We start from the raw sequence: 24,332 nt of genomic DNA, 5'->3' as shown, positions 1-24,332 counted from the left end.
AAAAAGAGAAGGTTGAGAGGTGATAGAATTTTTGTTTTTGAGGTTTAGGAAATAAACATAGATCTGGCTGTGTTCAAAATACCTACCATTTTCTCTACACAATATTGAACATTAAAAGGAATTTACTGTAGTTAAAGCACGTTGAAACATTTCCAAAATTCATGATTAGGTAATACTGAAACATAAAAAAGGATTGAGCGATTTTTACTGAATACTTTCAGATGCTTAAGAGCCTCCAAGATAATCAAGTAGGCTCTGATGTTGCAATGTCAATTCAGACCATTTAATCCAAGTTGCAAACGAAGTTGAAACTGGCATAATGAGGAGCTAGTCAGAGATTATTAATTAGCTGATTGCTGACAGGCATTTTAAGTGGTATTGATTAAAGAGGTCTTTATGATTTTGGTAGCAAGCACTTCAATTCAATTGCCCTTTACTAACAGGGAGGAAACAATGCATTGATGTCAATTTCGCGAAGATTTAAACTGTTACTCAGTATTTCACATTCATTACTTTGGAGCTGTGAGGATCTCAAATAATGAGAGACATTTTTTGTTAGGATTTCATCACAGGTCAACATTTATTTTGGAAATTCTGAAAATTTCACCTAGAAAGTGACTGCTGTGCTAATCCACCTTATTGGAGTCAACAAGAGAAAAGGAGTGTTTGAACTTTGGCATCTTGCCAGGATTTCGCTTTGTTCTGGAATAGGAATGGAAGGAGGAAATGAGGTGAGACACAGCAGCACCAACTATCTTGGGAGACAACAACTGGACAGCAAGATGGCATCCTGCCTTCTTCTCAGCATCATCCCCCCAACCAATGTAAGTCAGGTCATGCCTTCTACACGTTACCTCCTCCATCAGGACCCTCCCTTGCCATATCGGAGAACCTATGCACCTTTCCCCCTCATCCCTGAGCCATTCTGCACCGTGGTACTGTCAGCAAAGCAGACACTGGGGAGAGAGTCAACAAATGTATATATCACTGTGCAGAAACCTGTCTCTAGCCAGCTCAAATCCTATACGTGCAAAATTTTGGTTCAGCATCTTCAGACGGATGAAAACTATGGTAAATTGGCCATTAGAATCAACTTTCCCTCTAAGCTGAGCAGCCATACAGTAGTGTGGAACGGACTGTACATAGAATAAAACAGGCTACACACAGTATTCTTTTTAAGATGCAAATAAAGTTGGCTGCACATCATAAACGGACCACAGAGCATAACACATCACATGCAGCAAACAGAGGTTAGAGATAAGATTGATTAGGATTAAAATTTTGAACGAAAGAAGTTAGCTTTTTATTCAGCTTGTCACTATTTAGGGGCTGCTTTCATCCTTTGGTGAAAAATCTTCCTGATATTTTATTGTATTGCAGTAGCAACTAGGGTTTAAAGACTAGTTCACTGCTCGTGAAGCACTTTTTGATGTCGAGCAGTTGTGAAAGGCACTATTTAAATTCTTGCTGTTCATTTTAACACAACCAAGTTCAATCGTTTTGAATTTAAAGACGAATGGGTAATTAACAGATTGACTGCAAGCTTTTCTGCAGTCAGACAATCATGGCTCACATGCAATCATTCAGCATTACATCATGAATTTAAATCATAACAGGATCACAAAACATGGCAGCACTTTCAACCCTGTGGAATAAAACCTGTTTGTGCCAGAGAAAGGACTGTGTTACAACCCAGTGAAGGGACAAGCCCTGAATCTTATAGAAAGGCTCGCAGCATAAATTAACAACATATATCCAGCTTATTACCTGTTTGTGATAAAAGCCAGTGCTGTTATCCCGGAAGAACCCTCTTCGTTACTGCACCGCAGAGTTCCATCTGCAGCATCCCACACCTGAAACAAGCCAGATTCATTTTAAAATGCAAGATAAGTCATGGTTTAAACAATAGGTCCTTTTAATTTTTAGAAAAGAGGCCCCCTTTTTAAAACTCTAAGTTTCTCTAATCTTCCTGGAAGTGCTGCTTCTTGTTGGGCATTGGGTTTAATGCGCATTGGGCCTTTTACCTCAGCTAAATGTTCACTTTAAATTTTAGGCTGAGTCAATAAGCATAGGTTGAATGCCCATTTAAGAGTACTGCAGATAAGATGAATTCTATTCCCCCCCAACATTCACGTAAGCATATTCTGTAGAAGTTACTGAGCAGTAATATACTCTGACCAACTTTAATTTCCTTAGCTTTCAAGTGCTAAAGCTATATCTTTGATTGCTACTCCAACTGAAACTAGCAGGCTCAGTACAATAATAGGGATAGAGAAGTTGAGATTTTGCATATCTCAATTCGATGATGGGTGGGACGCTTAGCACTTTTTTGCATAGCTAACTACAATGTAGATCACATTAGCTGGCAGGGTTTCTTTTTAATCTATTCATAGTATGTGGCCATCACTGGCTGGGCCAGCATTTACTGTCCTTGAGAAGATGGCAGGGTGCTACCTTCTTGAACCAATGGACTCTACATGGTCTAAGTACACTCACAGAGCTGTCAGGGAGAGAGCTCCAGGACTTTGACCCAGAACAGCGAAGGAATAGCAATATACTTGTATGTCAGAATGATGTACAGCTTGGAACAAATCTTGCAGGTGGTAGTATTCCTAATTATCCACTGCCTTTGCTCTTCTTGGCAGTAGGGATACTGAGTTTGAAAGGCACTGTCTATGTAGCTTTTCAGTGTATTTTGGATACAGTAAACACTGCTAGTCCAATGAGTTACTACAGGAAGGAATGAAGGAGTTAGTTGAGGAGCAAATCTAGTAGGCTTCTTTGTCCTGGATGATGTCAAGCTGCTTGAGTGTTGGAGCTACACTCATCCAGGGAAGTGAACAGAATTTCATTAAAATCCTGACCTGTGTCTTGCAGATAATGGACATCTTTGAGGCTTTGAGGAGTCAGCAAATGAGTTACTCACCACAAGATTCTCAGTCTCTAACCAGATCTGGCAGTCACAATACTTATAGAGCTAGACCAGTTCAATTTCAGGACAATAATAACACACCTGATTTTTGATTGTAGAGAATTCAGTTATTTGAATATCTACAGATTCACTCGTTGTTCATTGTCTGGCATTTGAACAGGACGAAGAATACTTGTTTTTTTATTAGCCCAAACCTAAATGTTGCTCAGTTATCACTTCATTTAGACATGCGCAGCTTCAGTATCTGAAGAGTCATTAATGATGCTTAGCATCATGCAATCATAAGTCAACATACCCACTTCTGATTTTATGATGGTGGTGGTGGTGGGGAGGAGTGACAATGATGAAGCCGCTGAAGATGATTGGGCCCAGATTAATAACCTGAGGAACTCCTGCAGTTTCCCCAGGTGGTCATTTATTCCAGTTTTGTTAGGGTGTCTTGATGCCATGTGTGGTCAAGTTTTGTTTTGATGTCAAGGGCAGCTATTCTCACGTTCCCTCTTGAATCCAGCTCTTTTGTTTATGTTGTGATCAAGGGCTTAATGAGTTCAGGTGCCAAGTCCACCTTGTCAAACCCAAGTCAGAGATTAGGTTATTGTTGAACTAGTGCTGCTTAATAGCAGCTTCTAATACTTCGCTGCTGATCGTGAATAAAATAGTAGGGTGGCAATTGACAGGTTGGATTTGTGCAACAGGACATACATCGGCAATAAACCACTATGCTGGTAGATGCCAGTACCATAGTTATACTGGAATAGTGTAGTTAGGTCTGAAGCACAAGTCCTCAGTAATTTTGCCAGAACGTTGTCAAAACCCAGAGCCTTTGCAGCACCCAGTGCCAGACAGCGAGGTGAGGAACAGTCAGCGAGTGCAGCTTAACATGTGGCTACGCAGCTGGTGCAGGAGGGAGAGCTTCAGATACTTAGGCCATTGGGATGCCTTCTGGGGAAGGTGGGACCTGTACATGAAGGACGGGTTGCACCTGAACTGGAGGGGCACAAGTATCCTGGGTGGGAGATTTGCTCAAGTGGTTCGGGAGGGTTTAAACTAGTTTGGCAGGGGTGTGGGAACCAGAGCTACACATCTGAGGGGGGAGGGGGCATAGTAGTAGATGAGGCAGTAGCAGGATGCAGTGAATCTACCGGGAAGGTTTTTCATGTGACGGAATAAAGGGATCGGTTAAAATGTGTCTGTTTTAACGCAAGGAGTATCAGAAATAAGAGTGACGAACTTACAGCATGGGTCAGTACTTGGGACTATGATGTTGTGGCCTTAATGGAGACATGGGTTTCACAGGAGCAGGAATGGTTGCTAGATGTTCCAATGTTTAGAACATAAAAAGAATAGGGGGGGGGGGGGTGTGTGTGTGTGTGTGTGTGTGTGTGGTGGTGGTGGAGAGAAGAGGGGGTGTAGCGTTGCTAATCAGAGACTGCATCACAGCAACAGAAATGAAGATTGCCGAGGAAGGTTTGTCGACTGAGTCAGTATGGGTGGAAGTTAGGAACAGCAAGGGAGCAGTCACCTCAATGGGCGTTTTCTACAGACCCCCAAATAGCAGTAGGGAGATCGAAGAACTCATAGGCCGGCAGATTGTTGAAAAGTGCAAACGTAGCAGCGTTGTTGTTATGGGTGACTTCAACTTTCCCAATATTGATTGGAACCTCCTTAGTGCAGTTGGTTTGGATGGAGCCGTTTTTGTCAGGTGTGTTCAGGAGGGTTTCCTTACTCAGTATGTGGACAGGCCAATGAGGGGAGGGGCCATTTTGGATTTGGTGCTCGGCAATGAGCCAGGACAGGTGGGAAAACACTTTGGCGACAGTGACCACAACAGCCTCACATTTACCATAGCCATGGAAAGGGAAAGGAGCAGTTACCAGGGGAAGATATTTAACTAGGGAAAAGGAAACTATGACGCTATCAGGCAGAAGTTGGGAAGTACAGATTGGGAGCAACTGTTCCACAGAAAGGGCACGACAGACATGTGGAGACTGTTTAAGGAGCAGTTGTTGCAAGTGATGCATAAATTTGTTCCTCTGAGACAGGTAAGAAGGGGTAAGATTAAGGAGCCTTGGATGACGGGAACAGAGGTGCTTCTCGTCAAAAAGAAAAAGGCAACTTACGTAAGGTGGAGGAAGCAAGGGTCTAGCACAGCTTTAGAGGATTACAGGCTTGCTCGGAAGGAACTCGAAAGTGGACTGAGGGGGGCCAGGTGGGGGCATGAAAGATTAGGCAGAACCCGAAGGCATTTTACTCATACGTGAGGAATAATAGAATGATCAGGGAGAAGGTAGGGCCGATCAGGGATAGCGTAGGGAGCTTGTGCGTGGAGCCTGAGCAGATAGGGGAAACCCTAAATGAATTTTTTGCTTCGGTTTTCACTAAGGAAAGCGACATTGTTGTGAATGAGAACTTTGAGGAGCAGGGAAATAGGCTTGAACAGATTGAGATTGAGGAAGTTGATGTGCTGGAAATTTTGGCAAACATTAAGATTGATAAGTCCCCAGGGCCAGACCAGATTTATCCTAGGTTGCTCCAGGAAGCAAGAAAGGAGGTTGCTAAGCCACTGGCGAAGATCTTTGCTTCCTCACTCTCCACGGGAGTTGTACCAGAAGATTGGAGGGAGGCAAATGTTGTTCCTCTTTTCAAGAAAGGGAATAGGGAAATCCCTGGAAATTACAGACCAGTCAGTCAGTCTTGCGTCTGTGGTCAGCAAGGCTTTGGAAAGAATTCTGAGGGATAGGATTTATGACTATTTGGAAAAGCAGAGCGTGATTGAAGGGAGTCACAGCATGGCTTTGAGAAGGGCAGGTCATGCCCTACAAATCTTATTGAATTCGTCGAGGAGGTCACGAGACAGGTTGACGAGTGTCGAGCAGTGGATGTGGTGTACATTTACTTCAACGCATTTGATAAAGTTCCCCACGGCAGGCTCATTCATAAAGTCAGGAGATATGGGATACAGGGAGATTTGGCTGTCTGGATTCAGAATTGGTTGGCTGACAGGAGGCAGAGAGTGGTTGTAGATGGTAAGTGTTCTACCTGGAGGTCACTGTTGAGTGGTGTCCCGCAGGGCTGTGTTCTTGGACCTCTGCTCTTTGTAGTTTTTATAAATGACTTGGATGAGGAGGTTGAGGGGTGGGTTAGTATGTTTGCTGATGACACAAAGGTTGGAGGTGCTGTTGATAGTATTGAGGGCTAATGCAGACTTCAGCAAGACATTGACAGTATGCAATGCTGGGCTGAGAAATGGCAGATGGAGTTCAACCTGGATAAATGCGAAGTGATGCATTTTGCAAAGTCGAACTTAAATGCTGAATATAGGATTAAAGGCAGAATTCTCGGCAGTGTGGAGGAAAAGCGGGATCTTGGTGTTCAAGTGCATAGTTCCCTCAAAGTTGCCACCCAAGTGGATAAGGCTGTTAAGAAAGCATATGGCATTTTGGCTTTCATTAACAGGGGGATCGAGTTTAAGAGCCGCGAGGTTTTGCTGCTGCTCTACAAAACCCTGGTGAGACTACACTTGGAATACTGTGTCCAGTTCTGGTCGCCCTATTATAGGAAAGATGTGGAGGCTTTGGAGAGGGTGCAAAGGAGGTTTACCAGGATGCTGCCTGGACTGGAGGGCTTGTCTTACGAGGAGAGGTTGACTGAGCTCGGACTTTTCTCTCTGGAGAGGAGGAAGAGAGGTGACCTGATCAAGGTGTACAAGGTAATGAGAGGCATGGATAGAGTCGATAGCCAGAGACTTTTCCCCAGGGCAGGACTGACTGCCACAAGGGGTCATAGTTTTAAGGTGTTAGGAGGAAGGTATAGAGGAGATGTCAGAGGGAGGTTCTTCACCCAGAGAGTTGAGAGTGCATGGAACACTTTGCCAGTGGTAGTCGTGGAAGCAGAGTCATTAGTAACATTTAAGCGACTGCTGGACATGCACATGGACAGCAGTGAATTGAGGCGAATGTAGGATAGGTTATTTTATTTTTAGATTAGGATTATTCCACGGCACAACATCGTGGGCCGAAGGACCTGTACTGTGCTGTACTTTTCTATGTTCAGTCATTTTTTGACATACAGAGTGAGTCAAATGGGCACCTGTGACAGTATGTGTGATGTTGGGACCCTCAGGAAAAGGCCAAGATGGATCATTAACTCAGCGCATGGTTGAAGATTGCTGAAATGTTCCTGCCTCATCTTTTCTAATATGCTTCCCAATCATTGAAGATGGGGGAATAGTGAAAGAGGTTCTACCTCCAGTGAGTTGTTTAAATGTCCACTACCATTCATCATAGTTTGTGGCAGGATTTAAAAGCTGATATCTGATTCGTTGGGTTTACGTTTGTCTCTGTCTACTTGTTAAAACCTACAGTCTTAAATCCGAATCAAACGAGCCCTCTTACCTCTGTTAGCAGCAGACTAAAATTAAAACCTCCAAAACCTCTCAAAATTTACCCTAACATTCATAACCCAACTTTATCAATAACCAATCCCAGACTCAATCCATCAATTCTAGATACTGAAGTTGTAGTTTAAACAAAGGACAACTATTTATTAATAATGCAGTAGCTTTACTGGAGTAAAATTAAACAACAAAGTTGTTAACTGAAATTTATGATTAAATCCAATTACCTTTGTTTATAGTCCCATTTATACAAAACACAGACAGACAAACACACGGATTTGAAGGATAAAATAAAATAATGAAGCTGGCCAGATTACTAAAGCTATTTCATGATGCTTTTGTTCAACAGGCATCTATGACTATCCCTTGGTCGATTTTCTGAAGACATTGATCAGGGCCAGCTTTTCTGTTCAGTCCGAGGAATTTTCAGCAATACTTATAAATTAGTTACTATTCTCCGAATTTTTAATGGTTGATAATGGGAAGTTAGGCAGGGAGCTTTCAAATATTCATGCTGTAGCAACAACAGCCAAACTCCTCCTCCAAAAACCAGTTCAAACCTGCCAGCCTCTCCTTCTGTTTGACCATCATGTTCTGTCCCAGACTTGCTGCCACCACACATGGTGTCAACTGCATTCAATTCTATTTCAAAGTAAGATCAGCAGTTTCTTTACAATAGGCATTCTGTGCCCGAATGTGTTATATTAAGGTTATTATGGATGCTACTGCATAAAATTGCTCTCAATAAAATGTATCAGAAAATGGCAGAATAGAGTTTTGCGATGATTGGTCAGGGTTGACTTGTCAGACAATCAGTTTCCTTTCCAAAGGTTGTAAGAATTGCTGCTTTCTTCGAAATTTGGCATCCTAGCATCTATCCTGTGTGCAAGGCAGTTTGTCTCCTTTTCATCAATACATCAAGTCCTATAATCATTAGGGTCTATATCTTTTAAGACTTACTTTAAAATACAAACAAGGAAAAATAATGGAATAGATTGTGAGAGAATGTTAATGTTACTTTGCAATTACCTCAAGTTGTCCATTGCTCCTTCCTGCCACAATCAGGTTCCCTTGTATGCCAAGACTCCAGACAGCGCTTTCACTGTCTCCACCCCACATAGGAATGGGGGAGGTTTTCTCAAGCACAGGAAATGGTTCATCCCCTAAACTGCGCCTCCTCTGCATGCAGCTGCCATCCCAACCATGTGACTTGAGGTTCACAGACGTTTGAGAAGATCTCAATAGTGTTGGAGGAGATGGATAACTCCGCAGATTTTGTGCATTTAGCAGTTTATGATCCTCATATGCTTTATCAAATGCTTTACCAAAGTCAAAGCCAGTCTCCTGCGAATGTTCAGAGATAGTCCGCTGTCTGGGAACTGTATTCTCCTCCTTAATTTGCTCTGCAAAGTTGGTATCTATTAATCCAGATAAATCTGGCTGATCAGTGAACAGAATGGGTTGTGTAGGGGTCATTCTCCTCTGAATGTTGTGCTCACTTTCGTATATATCATCTGCTCCATTCTCAGGATCTGATATATACTCCCAACTCTCTTGACATTCATAGCAATTATTACTATCCCTCCACTGCCTAAGAATGAATGAAAAAGACCAGGTGAACTATGAAATATTTTCCAACATAACTGCATTTCTGAACTACAAAGTCTGAACAGACTTTCAATGTAGCATGCAAAAGTCTAACAGAATACTTAATTTTTAAATTATTTTAATAACATTCAAAATCATGAGATACAAACATATTTTGATCATTAAATAGTTCATAACATATTGTGTGGCAGGTCTTATGGATGAGTTATTTCATAAGACTTAACTTCCATTCTTCTAGTATGAATTCCTTCCAACAGAATGTACAAAGAGCCGCTTTAAGTGTGCCCTCGCCTCTCTATGCTGCAATGTATGAAAAATTGATGCCTTAAGTCAATTTTCAGAATTCTTCTAGTGTCTCAAGTTAGTAAAAAGAGTGAGTGGCCAAACCAAGGGGTCTAATTGCTGATCTCCTTTCTGACTAAAGTCTTTGCGGTTATTGGATCAGTTTAAGCTCAATAACGACAGTTATAACAGTTAATAAAATCTAGAAACTCCTATCAACATGTAGCGATCTTCATAAGAAATGTGCTCATTTGGAAATTACATAGAATGAATAGGTCAAAGACAAGCCCTTCAGGCCAAATGGTCCATACAGGTGTTTGTGCTCCCAGGACCTCTTCCGTCTGTTGCCATGTAACTGTATTACAAAAATTACTGATTCTTAACTTGCTTCCTCTTGTATTTCAATGCTTCACTGCACAAGCAATTTAACTGGATTAAATCGAACAGCAATATTGCATTACTTTGTAACTCATTTATCTTTTACAGAAAGTTGAGTTCAGGACTGCCTAAACACAAGAATATTGAAAAAAAATTGAAAGATATTGATGACGGAATCCAATAAAATAACTGAAATGATGTCATGAATAAATATTTTACCCTGGATTTGGTATGACAGTCAGACAATCACCAGTCTGTGCGTCCCAAACTCTGATCTGTCCTGACAAGCAGCAACTGACCAACAACATCCCATCACTGGCTAAGCATTCAATATCCTAGGAAAAAGGATTAATAAAAATGTTTTTCAGAAAATGTTATAATATGCACGACATTGCAATGAAATAGTGATGTACAAGGTCATGTGCACAGGATTAATTAATACACAGAATATTCTTTGATAAGCAAACATTTGAATTTCCTGCCAAACGATGAAGGTTAATAAAATGTGAGGCTGGATGAACACAGCAGGCCAAGCAGCATCTCAGGAGCACAAAAGCTGACGTTTCGGGCCTAGAACCTTCATCAGAGAGGGGGACGGGGTGAGGGCTCTGGAATAAATAGGGAGAGAGGGGGAGGCGGACCGAAGATGGAGAGTAAAGAAGATAGGTGGAGAGAGTATAGGTGGGGAGGTAGGGAGGGGATAGGTCAGTCCAAGGAAGACGGACAGGTCAAGGAGGTGGAATGAGGTTAGTAGGTAGATGGGGGGGCGGCTTGGGGTGGGAGGAAGGGATGGGTGGGAGGAAGAACCGGTTAGGGAGGCAGAGACAGGTTGGACTGGTTTTGGGATGCAGTGAGTGGAGGGCAAGAGCTGGGCTGGTTGTGTGGTGCAGTGGGGGGAAGGGACGAACTGGGCTGGTTTAGGGATGCAGTACGGGAAGGGGAAATTTTGAAACTGGTGAAGTCCACATTGATACCATATGGCTGCAGGGTTCCCAGGCAGAATATGAGTTGCTGTTCCTGCAACCTTCGGGTGGCATCATTGTGGCACTGCAGGAGGCCCATGATGGACACGTCATCTAAAGAATGGGAGGGGGAGTGGAAATGGTTTGCGACTGGGAGGTGCAGTTGTTTGTTGCGAACTGAGCGGAGGTGTTCTGCAAAGCGGTCTCCAAGCCTCCGCTTGGTTTCCCCAATGTAGAGGAAGCCACACCGGGTACACTGGATGCAGAATACCACATTGGCAGATGTGCAGGTGAACCTCTGCTTAATGTGGAATGTCATCTTGGGGCCTGGGATAGGGGTGAGGGAGGAGGTGTGGGGGCAAGTGTAGCATTTCCTGCGGTTGCAGGGGAAGGTGCCGGGTGTGGTGGGGTTGGAGGGCAGTGTGGAGCGAACAAGGGAGTCACGGAGAGAATGGTCTCTCCGGAAAGCAGACAGGGGAGGGGATGGAAAAATGTCTTGGGTGGTGGGGTCGGATTGTAGATGGCGGAAGTGTCGGAGGATGATGCGTTGTATCCGGAGGTTGGTGGGGTGGTGTGTGAGAACGAGGGGGATCCTCTTGGGGTGGTCGTTGCGGGGGCGGGGTGTGAGGGATGTGTTGCGGGAAATACGGGAGACGCGGTTAAGAGCGTTCTCGATTACTGTGGGGGGAAAGTTGCGGTCCTTGAAGAACTTGGACATCTGGGATGTGCGGGAGTGGAATGTCTTATCGTGCGAGCAGAGGCGGCGGAGGAATCGGGAATAGGGGATGGAATTTTTGCAGGACGGTGGGTGGGAGGAGGTGTGTTCTAGGTAGGGTGGGAGGAGGTGTATTCTAGCGGGAAACCAAGCGGAGGCTTGGAGACCGCTTTGCAGAACACCTCCGCTCAGTTCACAACAAACAACTGCACCTCCCAGTCGCAAACCATTTCCACTCCCCCTCCCATTCTTAAGATGACATGACCATCATGGGCCTCCTGCACTGCCACAATGATGCCACCCGATGGTTGCAGGAACAGCTACTCATATTCCGCCTGGGAACCCTGCAGCCTAATGGTATCAATGTGGACTTTACCAGTTTCAAAATCTCCCCTTTCCCAACTGCATCCCTAAACCAGCCCAGTTCGTCCCCTCCCCCCACAGCACCACACAACCAGCCCAGCTCTTCCCCTCCACTCACTGCATCCCAAAACCAGTCCAGCCCGTCTCTGCCTCCCTAACCTGTTCTTCCTCCCATCCATCCCTTCCTCCCACCCCAAGCCGCACCCCCATCTACCTACTAACCTCATCCCACCTCCTTGACCTGTCCGTCTTCCCTGGACTGACCTATCCCCTCCCTACCTCCCACCTATCTTCTTTTCTCTCCATCTTCGGTCCGCCTCCCCCTCTCTCCCAATTTATTCCAGAACCCTCACCCCACCCCCTCTCTGATGAAGGGTCTAGGCCCGAAACATCAGCTTTGGTGCTCCTGAGATGCTGCTTGGCCTGCGGTGTTCATCCAGCCTCACATTTTATTATCCTGGAATTCTCCAGCATCTGCAGTTCCCATTATCTCTGAAACAATGAAGGTTGCTGGGTTTTGTTCCAAGTAGTCACAGATCTCTGCAATGCATTTGTCCTGAAGATGATAATGCTTGAACCCATGGTCTGAATGCAGAGGTCTGGTACAGCTAACTTTATTTGATCACACCATTCAGTTGGATTTGTGATGATTTTCAAAATTAACTGTGAGCTGCACTTGGAATTCCTCTTTTGCTTTAGAACTGACACAGGATTGTCCTCCAATTGGATTTTTGGACTTGCTAATGCCTTGGCACGACGTGGCTGTTCATTATCACCCCAATGCATCAATGATCCATCCAATAGGCATCAATTTCCCACAAGCATCAGGTAATACAGACATCACTCAGATTTTAGACTTAAGAATTTGTTACACACTGTACCTAGGGGAATAAGGCAAGCAGCAGTGCTGGGTCTCAACTGTCTACAATCTACATCAATGGCACTAGTGAAGGGACCATAGCTAAATTTGTCCATGTCACCAAATAAAGTAGGAAGGCAATTTCTCAAGAGGAGGTGAAGTCAGTAACAAAAATTTGGTAGGTTAACTTTAATGTCGGATAATATGAATACACTGACTACAGCGGAAGTTCAGGAAAGCAATATATCATTAAAATAGAGAATGGATTGCTGAACTCACTAATACAATGGGATCTTCAGATCCTGGTACATAAATCACAAAGAACAATTATACAGCTTCAGCAAGAGATGAGGAACATAGAACATTACAGCACAGTACAGGCCCTTCGGCCCGCGGTGTTGTGCCGACCTGTCATACCGATCTCAAGCCCACCTAACCTACACTACTCCATGTATGTCCATATGCTCATCCAATGATGACTTAAACATACCTAAAGTTGGTAAATCTACAACCATCGCAGGCAAAGCGTTCCATACCCTTACTACTATCTGAGTAAAGAAACTACCTCTGACATCTGTCCTATATCTTTCACCCCTCAATTTAAAGCTATGCCCCCTCGTGCTCGCCGTCACCATCCTAGGAAAAAGGCTCTCCCTATCCACCCTATCTAACCCTCTGATTATTTTATATGTTTCAATTAAGTCACCTCTCAACCTTCTTCTCTCTCATGAAAACAGCCTCAACTCCATTAGCCTTTCCTCGTAAGGCCTTCCCTCCATACCAGGCTACATTCTAATAAATCTCCTCTGCACCCTTTCCAAAGCTTCCACATCCTTCTTACAATGCGGTGACCAGAACTGTATGCAATACTCCAAGTGCAGCTGCAGCAGGGTTTTGTACAGCTGCAGCATAACCTCTTGGTTCCAGAACTTGATCCCTCTATTAATAAAAGCTAAAACACTGTATGCCTTCTTAACAGCCCTGTCAACCTGGGTGGCAACTTTCAAGGATCTGTGTACACGGACACCGAGATCTCTCTGCTCATCTACACTACTAAGAATCTTACCATTAGCCCTGTACTTTGCCTTCTGGTTACTCCTACCAAAGCGCATCACCTCACACTTGTCTGCCTTAAACTCCATTTGCCACCTCTCAGCCCAGCTCTGCAACTTATCTGTGTATCTCTGTAACCTACAGCATCCTTCATCACTATCCACAACTCCACCGACCTTTGTCTCGTCTGCAAATTTACTAACCCATCCTTCTACACCCTCATCCAGGTCATTTATAAAAATGACAAACAGCAGTGGACCCAACACCGACCCTTGCGGTACACCACTAGTAACTGGTTTCCAGGATGAACATTTCCCATCAACTACCATCCTCTGTCTTCTTTCAGCAAGCCAATGTCTGATCCAAACTGCTATATCTCCTACAATTCCATTCCTCCGCATTTTGTACAATAGCCTACTGTGGGGAACCTTATCAAATGCCTTGCTGAAATCCATATACACCACATTAACCAGTTTACTCTCATCTACCCGTTTGGTCACCTTCTCAAAGAACTCAATAAGGTTTGTGAGGCACGACCTTCCCTTCACAAAACCGTGCTGACTATCCCTAACCAATTTATTCTTTTCTAAATGAAAATAAATCCTATCCCTTATAACCTTTTCCAACACTTTACCAACCACTGGGATAAGGCTCACTGGTCTATAATTACCAGGGTTATCTCTCCTCCCCTTCTTGAACAGGGGAAACACATTTGCTATCCTCCAGTCGTCTGGCACTATTCCTGTAGACAATGGCGAGTTACAGATCAATGCCAAAGGCTCGGCGATCTCCTCCCTGGCTTCCCAGAGGATCCTAGGATAAATCCCATCCGGCCCAGGGGACTTATCTATCTTCACCCTCTGTAGGATTTCTAATATCTCTTCCTTGAGAACCTCAATCCCACATAGTTTAGTAGCCAGTATCTCAGTATTCTCCGCAACAACATTGTTGTTTTCTACAGTGAATACTGTTGCAAAATATTCATTTAGTGCTTCCCCTATCTCCTCTGACTCCACACACAACTTACCACTACTAACCTTGATTGGCCCTAATCTTACTTTCGTCATTCTTTTATTCCTTAACTACCTATAGAAAGCCTTAGGGTTTACCCTGATCCTATCCGCCAACAACTTCTCATGTCTCCTCTTGGCTCTTCTGAGCTCTCTCTTTAGGTCTTTCCTGGCTACCTCGTAGCCCTCAAGCCCCCTAACTGAGCCTTCACATCTCATCCTAACATAAGCCTTCTTCTTCCTCTTGACCAGAGATTCCATCTCCTTTGTAAACCATGGCTCCCGCGCTCTACAGCTTTCTCCCTGCCTGACAGGTATGTACTTATCGAGGACACACAGGAGCTTTTCCTTGAATAAGCTCCACATTTCTAATGTGCCCATCCCCTGCAGTTTCCTTCCCCATCCTATGCTCCCTAAATCTTGCTTAATCTCATCGTAATTGCCTTTCCCCCAGCTATAACTCTTGCCCAGTGGTTTCCACCTATCCCTTTCCATCACTAAAGTAAACATAACAGAATTGTGATCGCTATCACCAAAGTGCTCACCTACTTCCAAATCTAACACTTGGCCGGGCTCATTACCCAGTACCAAATCTAATGTGGCTTCTCCCCTTGTTGGCCTATCTACATACTATGTCAGGAAGCCCTCCTGCACACACTGGACAAAAACTGACCCATCTATAGTACTCGAACTATAGTGTTCTCAGTCAATACTTGGAAAGTTGAAGTTCCTCACGACAACTACCCTGTCTCTCTCACTCCTATCGAGTATCATCTTTGCTATCATTTCCTCTACATCTCTGGAACTATGTGGAGGCCTATAGAAAACTCCCAACAGGGTGACCTCTCCTTTCCTGTTTCTAACCTCAGCCCATACTACCTCAGTTGATGAGTCCCCAAACATCCTTTCTGCAACTGTAATACTGTCCTTGACCAACAATGCCACACCTCCCCCCCGTTTTACCATCTTCTCTGTTCTTACTGGAACATCTAAATCCCGGAACCTGCAACAACCATTCCTGTCCCTGCTCTATCCACGTCTCCGAAATGGCCACAACATCGAAGTCCCAGGTACCAACCCATGCTGCAAGTTTGCCCACCTTATTCCGGACGCTCCTGGCATTGAAGTAGACACACTTCAAACCAACTTCTTGCTTGCCGGCGCCATCTTGCATCCCTGAAACTTTATTTCGGACCTCCCTACTCTCAACCTTTTCTATAGTCGAACTACAATTTTGGTTCCCATCCCCCTGCTGAATTAGTTTAAACCCCATCCCCCTGCTGAATTAGTTTAAACCCACCTGAATAGCCTTAGCAAACTCCCCCCCCAGGATATTGGTACCCCTCTGGTACAGGTGAAGACCATCTTGCTTGTAGAGGTCCCACCTACCCCAGAAAGACCCCAATTATCCAAGAATCCAAAACGCTCCCTCCTGCACCATCCCTGTAGCCACGTGTTCAACTCCTCTCTCTCCCTATTCCTCGCCTCACGAGCACGTGGCACGGGCAACAAACCAGAGACAACTCTGTTCGTCCTAGCTCTCAGCTTCCATCCTAGCTCCCTGAATTTCTGCCTTAAATCCCCATCTCTCTTCCTACCTATGTTGTTGGTGCCAATGTGGATCACGACTTGGGGCTGCTCCCCCTCCCCCTTAAGGATGCCAAAAACACGACCAGCGACATCACGCACCCTGGCACCTGGGAGACAACACACCAACCGTGAGTCTCTCTCGTCCCCACAGCACCTCCTATCTGTCCCCCTAACTATGGAGTCCCCAATGACTACTGCTCTGCTCCTCTTCGCCTTTCCCTTCTGAGCAGCAGGGACAGATTCTGTGCCAGAGACCTGTGCCCCCACTCCTTTCCCCTGGTAAGTCCCCCCCACCATCCTCCCCCCAACAGTATCCAAAACGGTATACTTATTGTTGAGGGGAATGGCCACAGGGGATCCCTGCACTACCTGCCAGTTCCCTTTCCGTCCCCTGACCGTAACCCATCTGCCTTTTTCTTGTACCTGAGGAGTGACTACCTCCCTGTAACTCCTCTCAATAACCCCCTCTGTCTCCCGAATGATCCGAAGTTCATCCAGCTCCAGTTCCCTAACGCGGTCTTCAAGGAGCTGGAGTTGGGTGCACTTCCCGCAGATGTAGTCAGCAGGAACACTAGTGGTGACACTTACCTCCCACATTCTGCAGGAAGAACATTCAACTGCCCTGACCTCCGTTCCTATTATTCTAAATTCCCAAGACTGTTAAAAAAAATGAACAAAAAATAAACTTGTTACCTTACCAATAAGGCACACAGAACCTTTTTTTTTGGTTAGAGGAGGAGGATGGGTGGGAGACACTACCCGAGTAGTGTTTCGGGCAACACAACCACACAAATGTATTCCCTCGCTTACTCAGCAGTCCTGTGTCTGCTCCTGTTAAGCATACCTCCACCTATTCACAAGGTAAGCATTACGATTATTACCAAAGGGAATGAAATATAAAATCAGGAACTTCTGGTGAAGTTCTGCAGGGCATTGGTGAGACCACATCCCTGTGAACAGTTTTGGTCTCTATTTAAGAAAAGGATATAACTGTATTTAAATTGGATGACAAAATTCACCGTTCCCATTCCTGGGATGAACGCCTCATCTTACAAGAAAAGGTTGAACCGGTTGGATCCATATCCATTGGAGATGGGCACACTACAGGGAGGTAATGGCCTAGTGGTATTTTCGCTGGACTGTTAATCCGGAGACCCAGGTAATGTCCTGGCAACCCGGCTTTGAATCCTGCCACAGCAGATGGTGGAAATGAATATCTGTAATGAAGAGTCTAATGATGACCACGAATTCATTGTCGATTCTTGGAAAAACCCTTCTGGTTCAGTAATATCCTTTAGGGAAGGAAACTGCCACCCTTACCTGTTCTAGCCTGCATGTGACACTAGATCCACAGCAACGTAGTTGACTCTTAAGTGCCCTCTGGCAATAAATGCTGGCCTAGCCACCGACGCCATCATCCCATGAATGAATTTAAAAAAATTAGAATCTCAAAAACTAACCTTACTTGAGCATGTAAGATCCTGAGGGGATTTGTCGTGAGTGGGCGTAAGAAGTGTGTTTCTTTTGTGGGATAGACTACAAGAAGGGACACAGTTTTGAAGATTAACAGGTCTCTCTTTTAAGAGCAAGAGAGAAAAGATTCTCCATCTAAGGATCTTTTGTCTGCACAATTGTATTTTCCAGAAACCAATGTACGATGGGTCACTGAATTTATTTGAGGCAGAGTTAAATAGACTTTGAACAAGGGAGTAAAAAGCTATGGGGATAGACAAGAAAGTGGATTTCAGATCACAACCAAATCAGTGATGATATTATTGAAAGATGGTGTAGGTTTCAAGGGTCCATGCTCTGTTCCGGCTCACAAATCCTATGTTCCCATGTTACAAATCCAGGGAGTGCCAGTTACTTGATTCCAAATACCTCCATGTGGTTTTCATCCTTCTAGTAAAAGTCACTGTTTCTTATAATGAAGCCATGCTTAGCATTTTGTCAACACGAGGAGACCATTTGCAGTGGCACTTTCCACTGCATTTTTCCTATAGTTTCTCTACAGACATCAGAGACACAGCCAACCACAGCATTAAAGTGTCCAAGAATAATGATTTTCTTTTACTTCTGAGATGGAATGTGGACCACATGAAGGTTATAATAATACATTTATTTAACATCTTCATTTGAAATAATGTTTGGGGCATAAATGCTAATGTCAGTGAGAAACAGAGTGATACTGAACTGTCGGTAAAGTGTAATGTGTCTACGATTTAGACAAGTGGGGCATACTGGCTGTGCACCCAAGATCCTATTTCTATCGGTAAAACCAACTCAGTGGACTGAGTATTGCCATCATTCTTACCTTTCTACTACAAAGTAAAATCTGTCTGCTTCTTCTGTGGGAAAAGAGGTCTCCAAAGGATACAATCTCAATTTGGAGTCTTGATTGCTGAAGTGATATGTTGTTCTTTACTGGCAGTGATGACATTATTTATGAATTGTGCTAACATTTTAAATTGCAAAATCTGAAGTTCTGTTTCTCTCTGTATTCTTTGGCGATTAAATGCTGCTGGATGTGAAATTCTTCAACATCAATTGCCACCATGCCAAAACCAAACCAACCGTACAGACATACAAATCAAGTCTGTGGTTGACTGAAGTATCATTACTCACACTGTACCAGAGTTGCAAGCCACTTTATTTCCTCCATGAATTCTACCAATGTGATCAGCATTTTCTGTTTTTACTACAAATTAACAACTCTCATCAGGACTACACCATATAATTTTTATCACAGAATCTAAAACCCAAGAAACTTACTAAGTGAAATTAGGTCAATGAGTTAGTGTGATGTTATTTAAACACTTCACCTCTTTAAAGGACCGATTTAATAAAATGAAATACACTCAAAATAATTTACATTCCAGTACTTTGAAGATGCTCACAGCTTTGCAACTCCGAAGTCATTGAATCAAATTCTGCGAAATTAGGTTATAAAACGGAATTCATCAAACTTGCTCGTTTGTGTGCACTAGAATACACGTACACAATTTTCCAGACTGTTGTAAAAACTAAATGCTTCATTCATCTCTTTCACAGAGGTGAACTTTCTACCTCTAATTGATCTGGTTTACAAGAATACGTTCCAGCCTAGGTTCTTAATGTTCTCTGAACTGGCCCAATAACAAATTTTTGTACAAATCAATTACTTTTAGTTTAATGTTGGTTAATAAATATAGTTTTGTGTACATTCAGAATAAATAAAAAATGGTAGCCAGGATGAAGCATAAGCAAGATCATCACTGCTGATTGTGATATTCAATCTGAAGTACTTGTGAACCATGCAACAGAAGTGACTGAGTGATAACAAGAGACTTTTTTTTTTGAAAAAGAGTTTCATGGACTATATTTAAAAATCAGGAATATAATCAATATATTGGTGCCCCAAAGTCTTGAGCTATGGTTTCAATTTTTCAATCAGCATGCATCTCTCTCCTACAGATTGAGTTCCAGTCTCAGAAAGAATGCCTAAAACATAGGAAGAAAAAACTAAAGGGACAATTTACGCTTATATTTTTCAGTAACTGACCTAGCAGTGACATTGATGGAAGCTTAAGAGAGAGTACATTGCCTCTCTCAGTCCAAGCTGTTTAATTATACTAATCAGACTTGACTCAAAATAAATTTTAAGTTGATTCATATTGGTTAAATATAGATGTGACTGCTTAGGACAATACTATAATGATGCTGAATAAATCATTTTATTTAGACTGCTTTCTAAGACGGTGCATAAATTACTCCGACAAACAAATGTAAATTATACAGGATAACAAGGTGCAGAGCTGGATGAACAAAGCAGGCCAAGCAGCATCAGACGAGTAGGAAAACTGACGTTTCGGGCCTAGATCCTTCTACTGAAGGAGGGTCTCGGCCTGAAACGTCAGCCTTCCTACTCCTCTGATGCTGCTTGGCCTGCTGTGTTCATCCAGCTCTACACCTTGTTATCTCAGATTCTCCAGCATCTGCAGTTCCTACTATCTCGGAAAATATAAGAGGGTATCTTATCATGATATTGGTTTTCTAGTGTAGATTATTATTAGGCTGGCCAGGTCAAAACGAATATACAGTATTACAATCTTGCCAGTTGTAAATATGAACAAATCAGCCCTTCAATAACCCACTTAAAATTTAGACAATTCTCACAAACATATCAATGTGCTTCACTGACGACATAATACCATGAAGTGAAACAACTACTATTATTTAAATCAAGCTTTCCTAATTGAAGAAAATTTTCAATACTTGACAAGTGAACAGGACCAACAATATAAAAGAACATCCGGATTTCCAAATATTCACTTACCATTAAGTGTCCCTTTAAAATCAATGGTAAGGTTTCACTGACAGGGGGTGAGTAGCCATAATCATCACAAGGTAAGTCTCCACGTCGCCTTCGTCCATAAGTCAGACCACCCTGGCCATATGTTTTTGGACAGAACACCTTATACAAGCAGAACAGCAGAATTACGAGGAGGACTCCTGATGCCAATCCAAGAGCTCCAACTCTGCAAGAAAGAAGCAAAGTTCACAATTATAAAGAAAAGTGATTTCATGGCCAATATTAACCATTACTCGAGAAACAACATTATCCTTGAAATAATCTGCTTTGCCAATAACAGCTGTATGACTTTTGTAAAGAGAAGAAAAGATTTCCAAAATGGAAAATCTTCCTATTAGATCAAGTGATGCCTGACCTCAGCCTTCAGCTAGGAAGCATAAGACACTATGGGACATGTCCTTGGAAATAGACTGTTCAGTAAAAGGAGCTAATTTATGACAAGCCACAAGAAGGAATGATGCTAGCTTGCAGAACACACATTTTAAAGGAGCCTAACATGACACTAGGTTCCTCTTAAAAACATGACTTACTTAGGATAGGTAAGGTTGCATTTTAGAAAGACAAGATCAAACAGACCAAAAGCCACTCTTCAAAACATCACATCCATACTAAATTGCAAAGAAGCAAAAGCTACAAATTTCACTTATGAGAGAGTATAAAATGTTGTAAATTATAATAACTATACAAAAATGCTAGGTTACTAAAGGAAGTAATTATTACCAGTCTGCCACAATCTTGCAATCTGCCATTGATGTGGGAGTGCTGCCAGTGCAGCAGAGAATTGCAAACTCTAAATCCCACTGAATAATCCTTCCTCAGCTTTAACAAGGCTCTCATACTGTACCCGCTGCTCCCGATGTGGCCTCCTCTACATCGGGAAAATCAAGCGGAGGCTTGGAGACTGCTTTCTGGAACACGCGCTCAGTTCGTAACTCCAAAGGTTGCAGGAACAGCACCTCATATTTCGCTTGGGAGCCCTGCAGCCCAGTGGTATCAATGTGGACTTCACAAGCTTCAAAATCTCCCAGCCCCGCCGCCTGACCACAACCCCTCCCCCATTTCTGAAGAAGGGTCCAGACCTGAAACGTCAGCTTTCCTGCTGCTCTGATGCTGCTTGCCTGCTGTGTTATTCAAGGACTACACCTTGTTACCTCTTGATGAGCATAACTGGCAATCAGCCTCAGGGGGACAAGCAGCATTGTTAGCCTCAAACCAGATTCAAGCAAAATTGCTGATGCTGAGATTTTTTTTCATTTATTAACAGGATGAGGACCTCGCTGGATAGGCAGCATTTACTGTCCATCCCTAATTGCCCAGAGGGAAGTTCAGAGTCTACCACATTGCTGTGGGTCTAGAGTCACATGTAGGTCAGCCTAGGGAAGGTAGGGTTCAGGAACTGACTTGCCAGCTGGTCCCAGTATTGTTATGAATTCTGTGCAAACAATAACATAAAATGTAAACTTGTTGAACAATCCTAATAGGAAACCAACGAACAATATCTCAGAATATATCCTTTTTTTAAAAACAAAGTCCTTCACAATTCCAATTTATAATTTCTGAGAGAAGAAATTCCTGCTCATCTTGGAATTAAATGGGAGACCCCTAATTCTGAAACCTGTGCCAGAGTATGACACGTCCCCCAACAATGGCGGATATTTTGTCTCAGCATCTATTGTGTCAATCCTTTTAGTACATGTTTCAATAAGATCGTTGCTTATTCTTCTAAACACCAAAGACCATTGACACAACTTGCCCTCTGAAATGCCCAAGGAAGCCTCTGTTCAAGGGCAATTAGGAATGGGCAACAATGTTGGCCTTGTGAGTAATGCTACTTCCCATGAAAGAAATTAACCTCTGGATTCAAAAATGCAACCTTGTGAACCATTTCTAAGATGCTTCCAATCCAAGTAAGAAGTCACATGACACCAGGTTATCATCCAAAAGGTATATTTGGAATCATGCAAGCTGTCAACCCTCAGCTCCTTCATCAGGTGCAGTGCTCTGAAATCTTGTGTGACCCCAAATAAACCCGTTGGACTATAACCTGGCATTGTGCAACTTCTAACTTTGTCCACTCCACTCCAACACCAGCACCTCCACATCCAATGTAAGTATATTAGTACTTAAATAAGACCAAAATGGTAATCTAGGTGTCATCTTACCAATATCTGTACTGGTGTTGAGAGACTTCCATACTTGCACATACCAACACCCTTGCAATAAAGGAGAGCATTCTACTTGCCTTCTTAATTATGGCATGTTCGAGTATGGTAATGTTTCATCACATGAATTAGGGCAGTGACAGCCTTTTGTACTGCAGCATTCTATGGTTTCTCTCCATTTGGATAACATTTTGCTTCTTATTCTTCCTTCCAAGTGGAAAACGTCACAATTTTCCATTTCACCTACCAAACTTAAGCCTCACTCACTTAACCTAAATATATTCTTTTGCAAACTCTTCTGATCCTTTTTGTAACTTGCTTTCCCACCTAGAGTTCTGAACTTTGAAATTCCACAGAGACATATTGGGCTTGAACGGTTAATTGTTTTCCTTTCCAGAGAAGCTGCCACAACTCTGGGTTCTTCCAGTATTTGATTCTTTTATCCCCAGATCTCCAGCACTTTGATTTCATTCGTGTTCCAACCTACCCTTCTAATGCCAACCCATTTGATTATTGCACTTAATTCAAACGATTGCATAGACTGGAAATAGTTTGAGGCCCCAGCACTGGCAAATTTACAGCACGGAAACAGACATTTCAGTCCAACTTGTCTATACCGACCAGGTTTCCCAATTAGTACAAACGCAGGCAAATGGGACTATATCCCTCTAAACCTTTCCAATTCATGTAACTGTCCAAATATCTTTTAAATGTTGTAAATGGACCTGCATCTACCACTTCCTCGGTCAGTTCATTCCATGTGTGCACCACCCTTTGTGTGGAAAAGTTGCCCCTCAGATCCCTTTTAAATCCTTACCCCCTCACCTTAAACATATTACCTTTAGTTTTGAGTTTTCCTATCCTAGCAAAAAGACCTTCGCTATTTCACCTTATCTACGCCTCCCAGGATTTTATAAACCTCTATAAAGGTCACCCCTTGATCTCCTATCTTCAAGGAAAAAAACGTCCCAGCCTATCCAACATTTCCCTATAACTGATAACAAAGCCATTACTGAGACTGGTAGGTAAGTGATTTCTGCATGCTTTCCAGTTTAATATCATCCTTCCTATAGCAGGCCAACCAGAACTATATGCAATACTCAAAGTGGCCTCACCAATGTCTTATACAACTGCAACATGACATCCCAACTCAATGCGCAATACCGGCAATTCAATAAAGGCAAACATGCCAAATGCCTTCTTCACCACCCTGTCTACCTGTGATGCTACTTTCAAGGAAGTATGCACCTGAACTGCTAGATGTCTCTGTTCAACAACACTCTCGAGAGCCCTACCAATAACTGTGTAAGTCCTGCTCTGGTTGGTCTTACCAAAATGCAACACCTTGCATTTATTTAAATTAAACTCTATCTGCCACTCCTCAGCCCATTGCCGCAGCTGATCAAGATCTCATTGTACTCTTAGATAACCTTCTTTACTGTCCACTACATCACTAATTTTGATGTTACCCGTAAAAGTAACGGCCATACTTCCGAGATTCTCATCCAAATTTTTTATATAAATGGCAAACAACAATGGACACAGCTTTAGATCCCTGTGGAACACCACTGTTCACAGGTCTTCTGGTCTGAAAAAACAGTTCTCTATCACCACCCAGTCTGCTACCATGAAGACAATTTTGTATTCAATTTGCTAGCTCTTCCTGGATTT

The 24,332-nt window shown here is 43.1% G+C and overlaps 1 protein-coding gene across 9 annotated transcripts in view; it reads right to left on the bottom strand.

Annotated features, from left to right (window-relative positions):
• The window catches only part of scap (SREBF chaperone), a 120,315-nt gene that overhangs the window by 11,339 nt on the left and 84,644 nt on the right, over nucleotides 1-24,332 (bottom strand). For all 9 annotated transcript variants that reach the window (XM_048529072.2, XM_048529068.2, XM_059646168.1 and 6 more), the window contains 4 exons: nucleotides 20,464-20,665; nucleotides 9,816-9,931; nucleotides 8,358-8,919; nucleotides 1,768-1,853 (listed from right to left, as the gene is read on the bottom strand). In XM_048529072.2, coding sequence (XP_048385029.1) covers nucleotides 1,768-1,853; nucleotides 8,358-8,919; nucleotides 9,816-9,931; nucleotides 20,464-20,665 — 966 coding nt within the window. The remainder of the gene's footprint in view (nucleotides 1-1,767; nucleotides 1,854-8,357; nucleotides 8,920-9,815; nucleotides 9,932-20,463; nucleotides 20,666-24,332) is intronic.

The sequence above is a fragment of the Stegostoma tigrinum genome, chromosome 5 (genome assembly GCF_030684315.1).
Source record: "Stegostoma tigrinum isolate sSteTig4 chromosome 5, sSteTig4.hap1, whole genome shotgun sequence".
Lineage (NCBI taxonomy): Eukaryota > Metazoa > Chordata > Chondrichthyes > Orectolobiformes > Stegostomatidae > Stegostoma > Stegostoma tigrinum.
The sequence above is the reverse complement of the archived record's forward strand: the minus strand, read 5'-3'. Positions and strand labels throughout refer to the sequence as shown.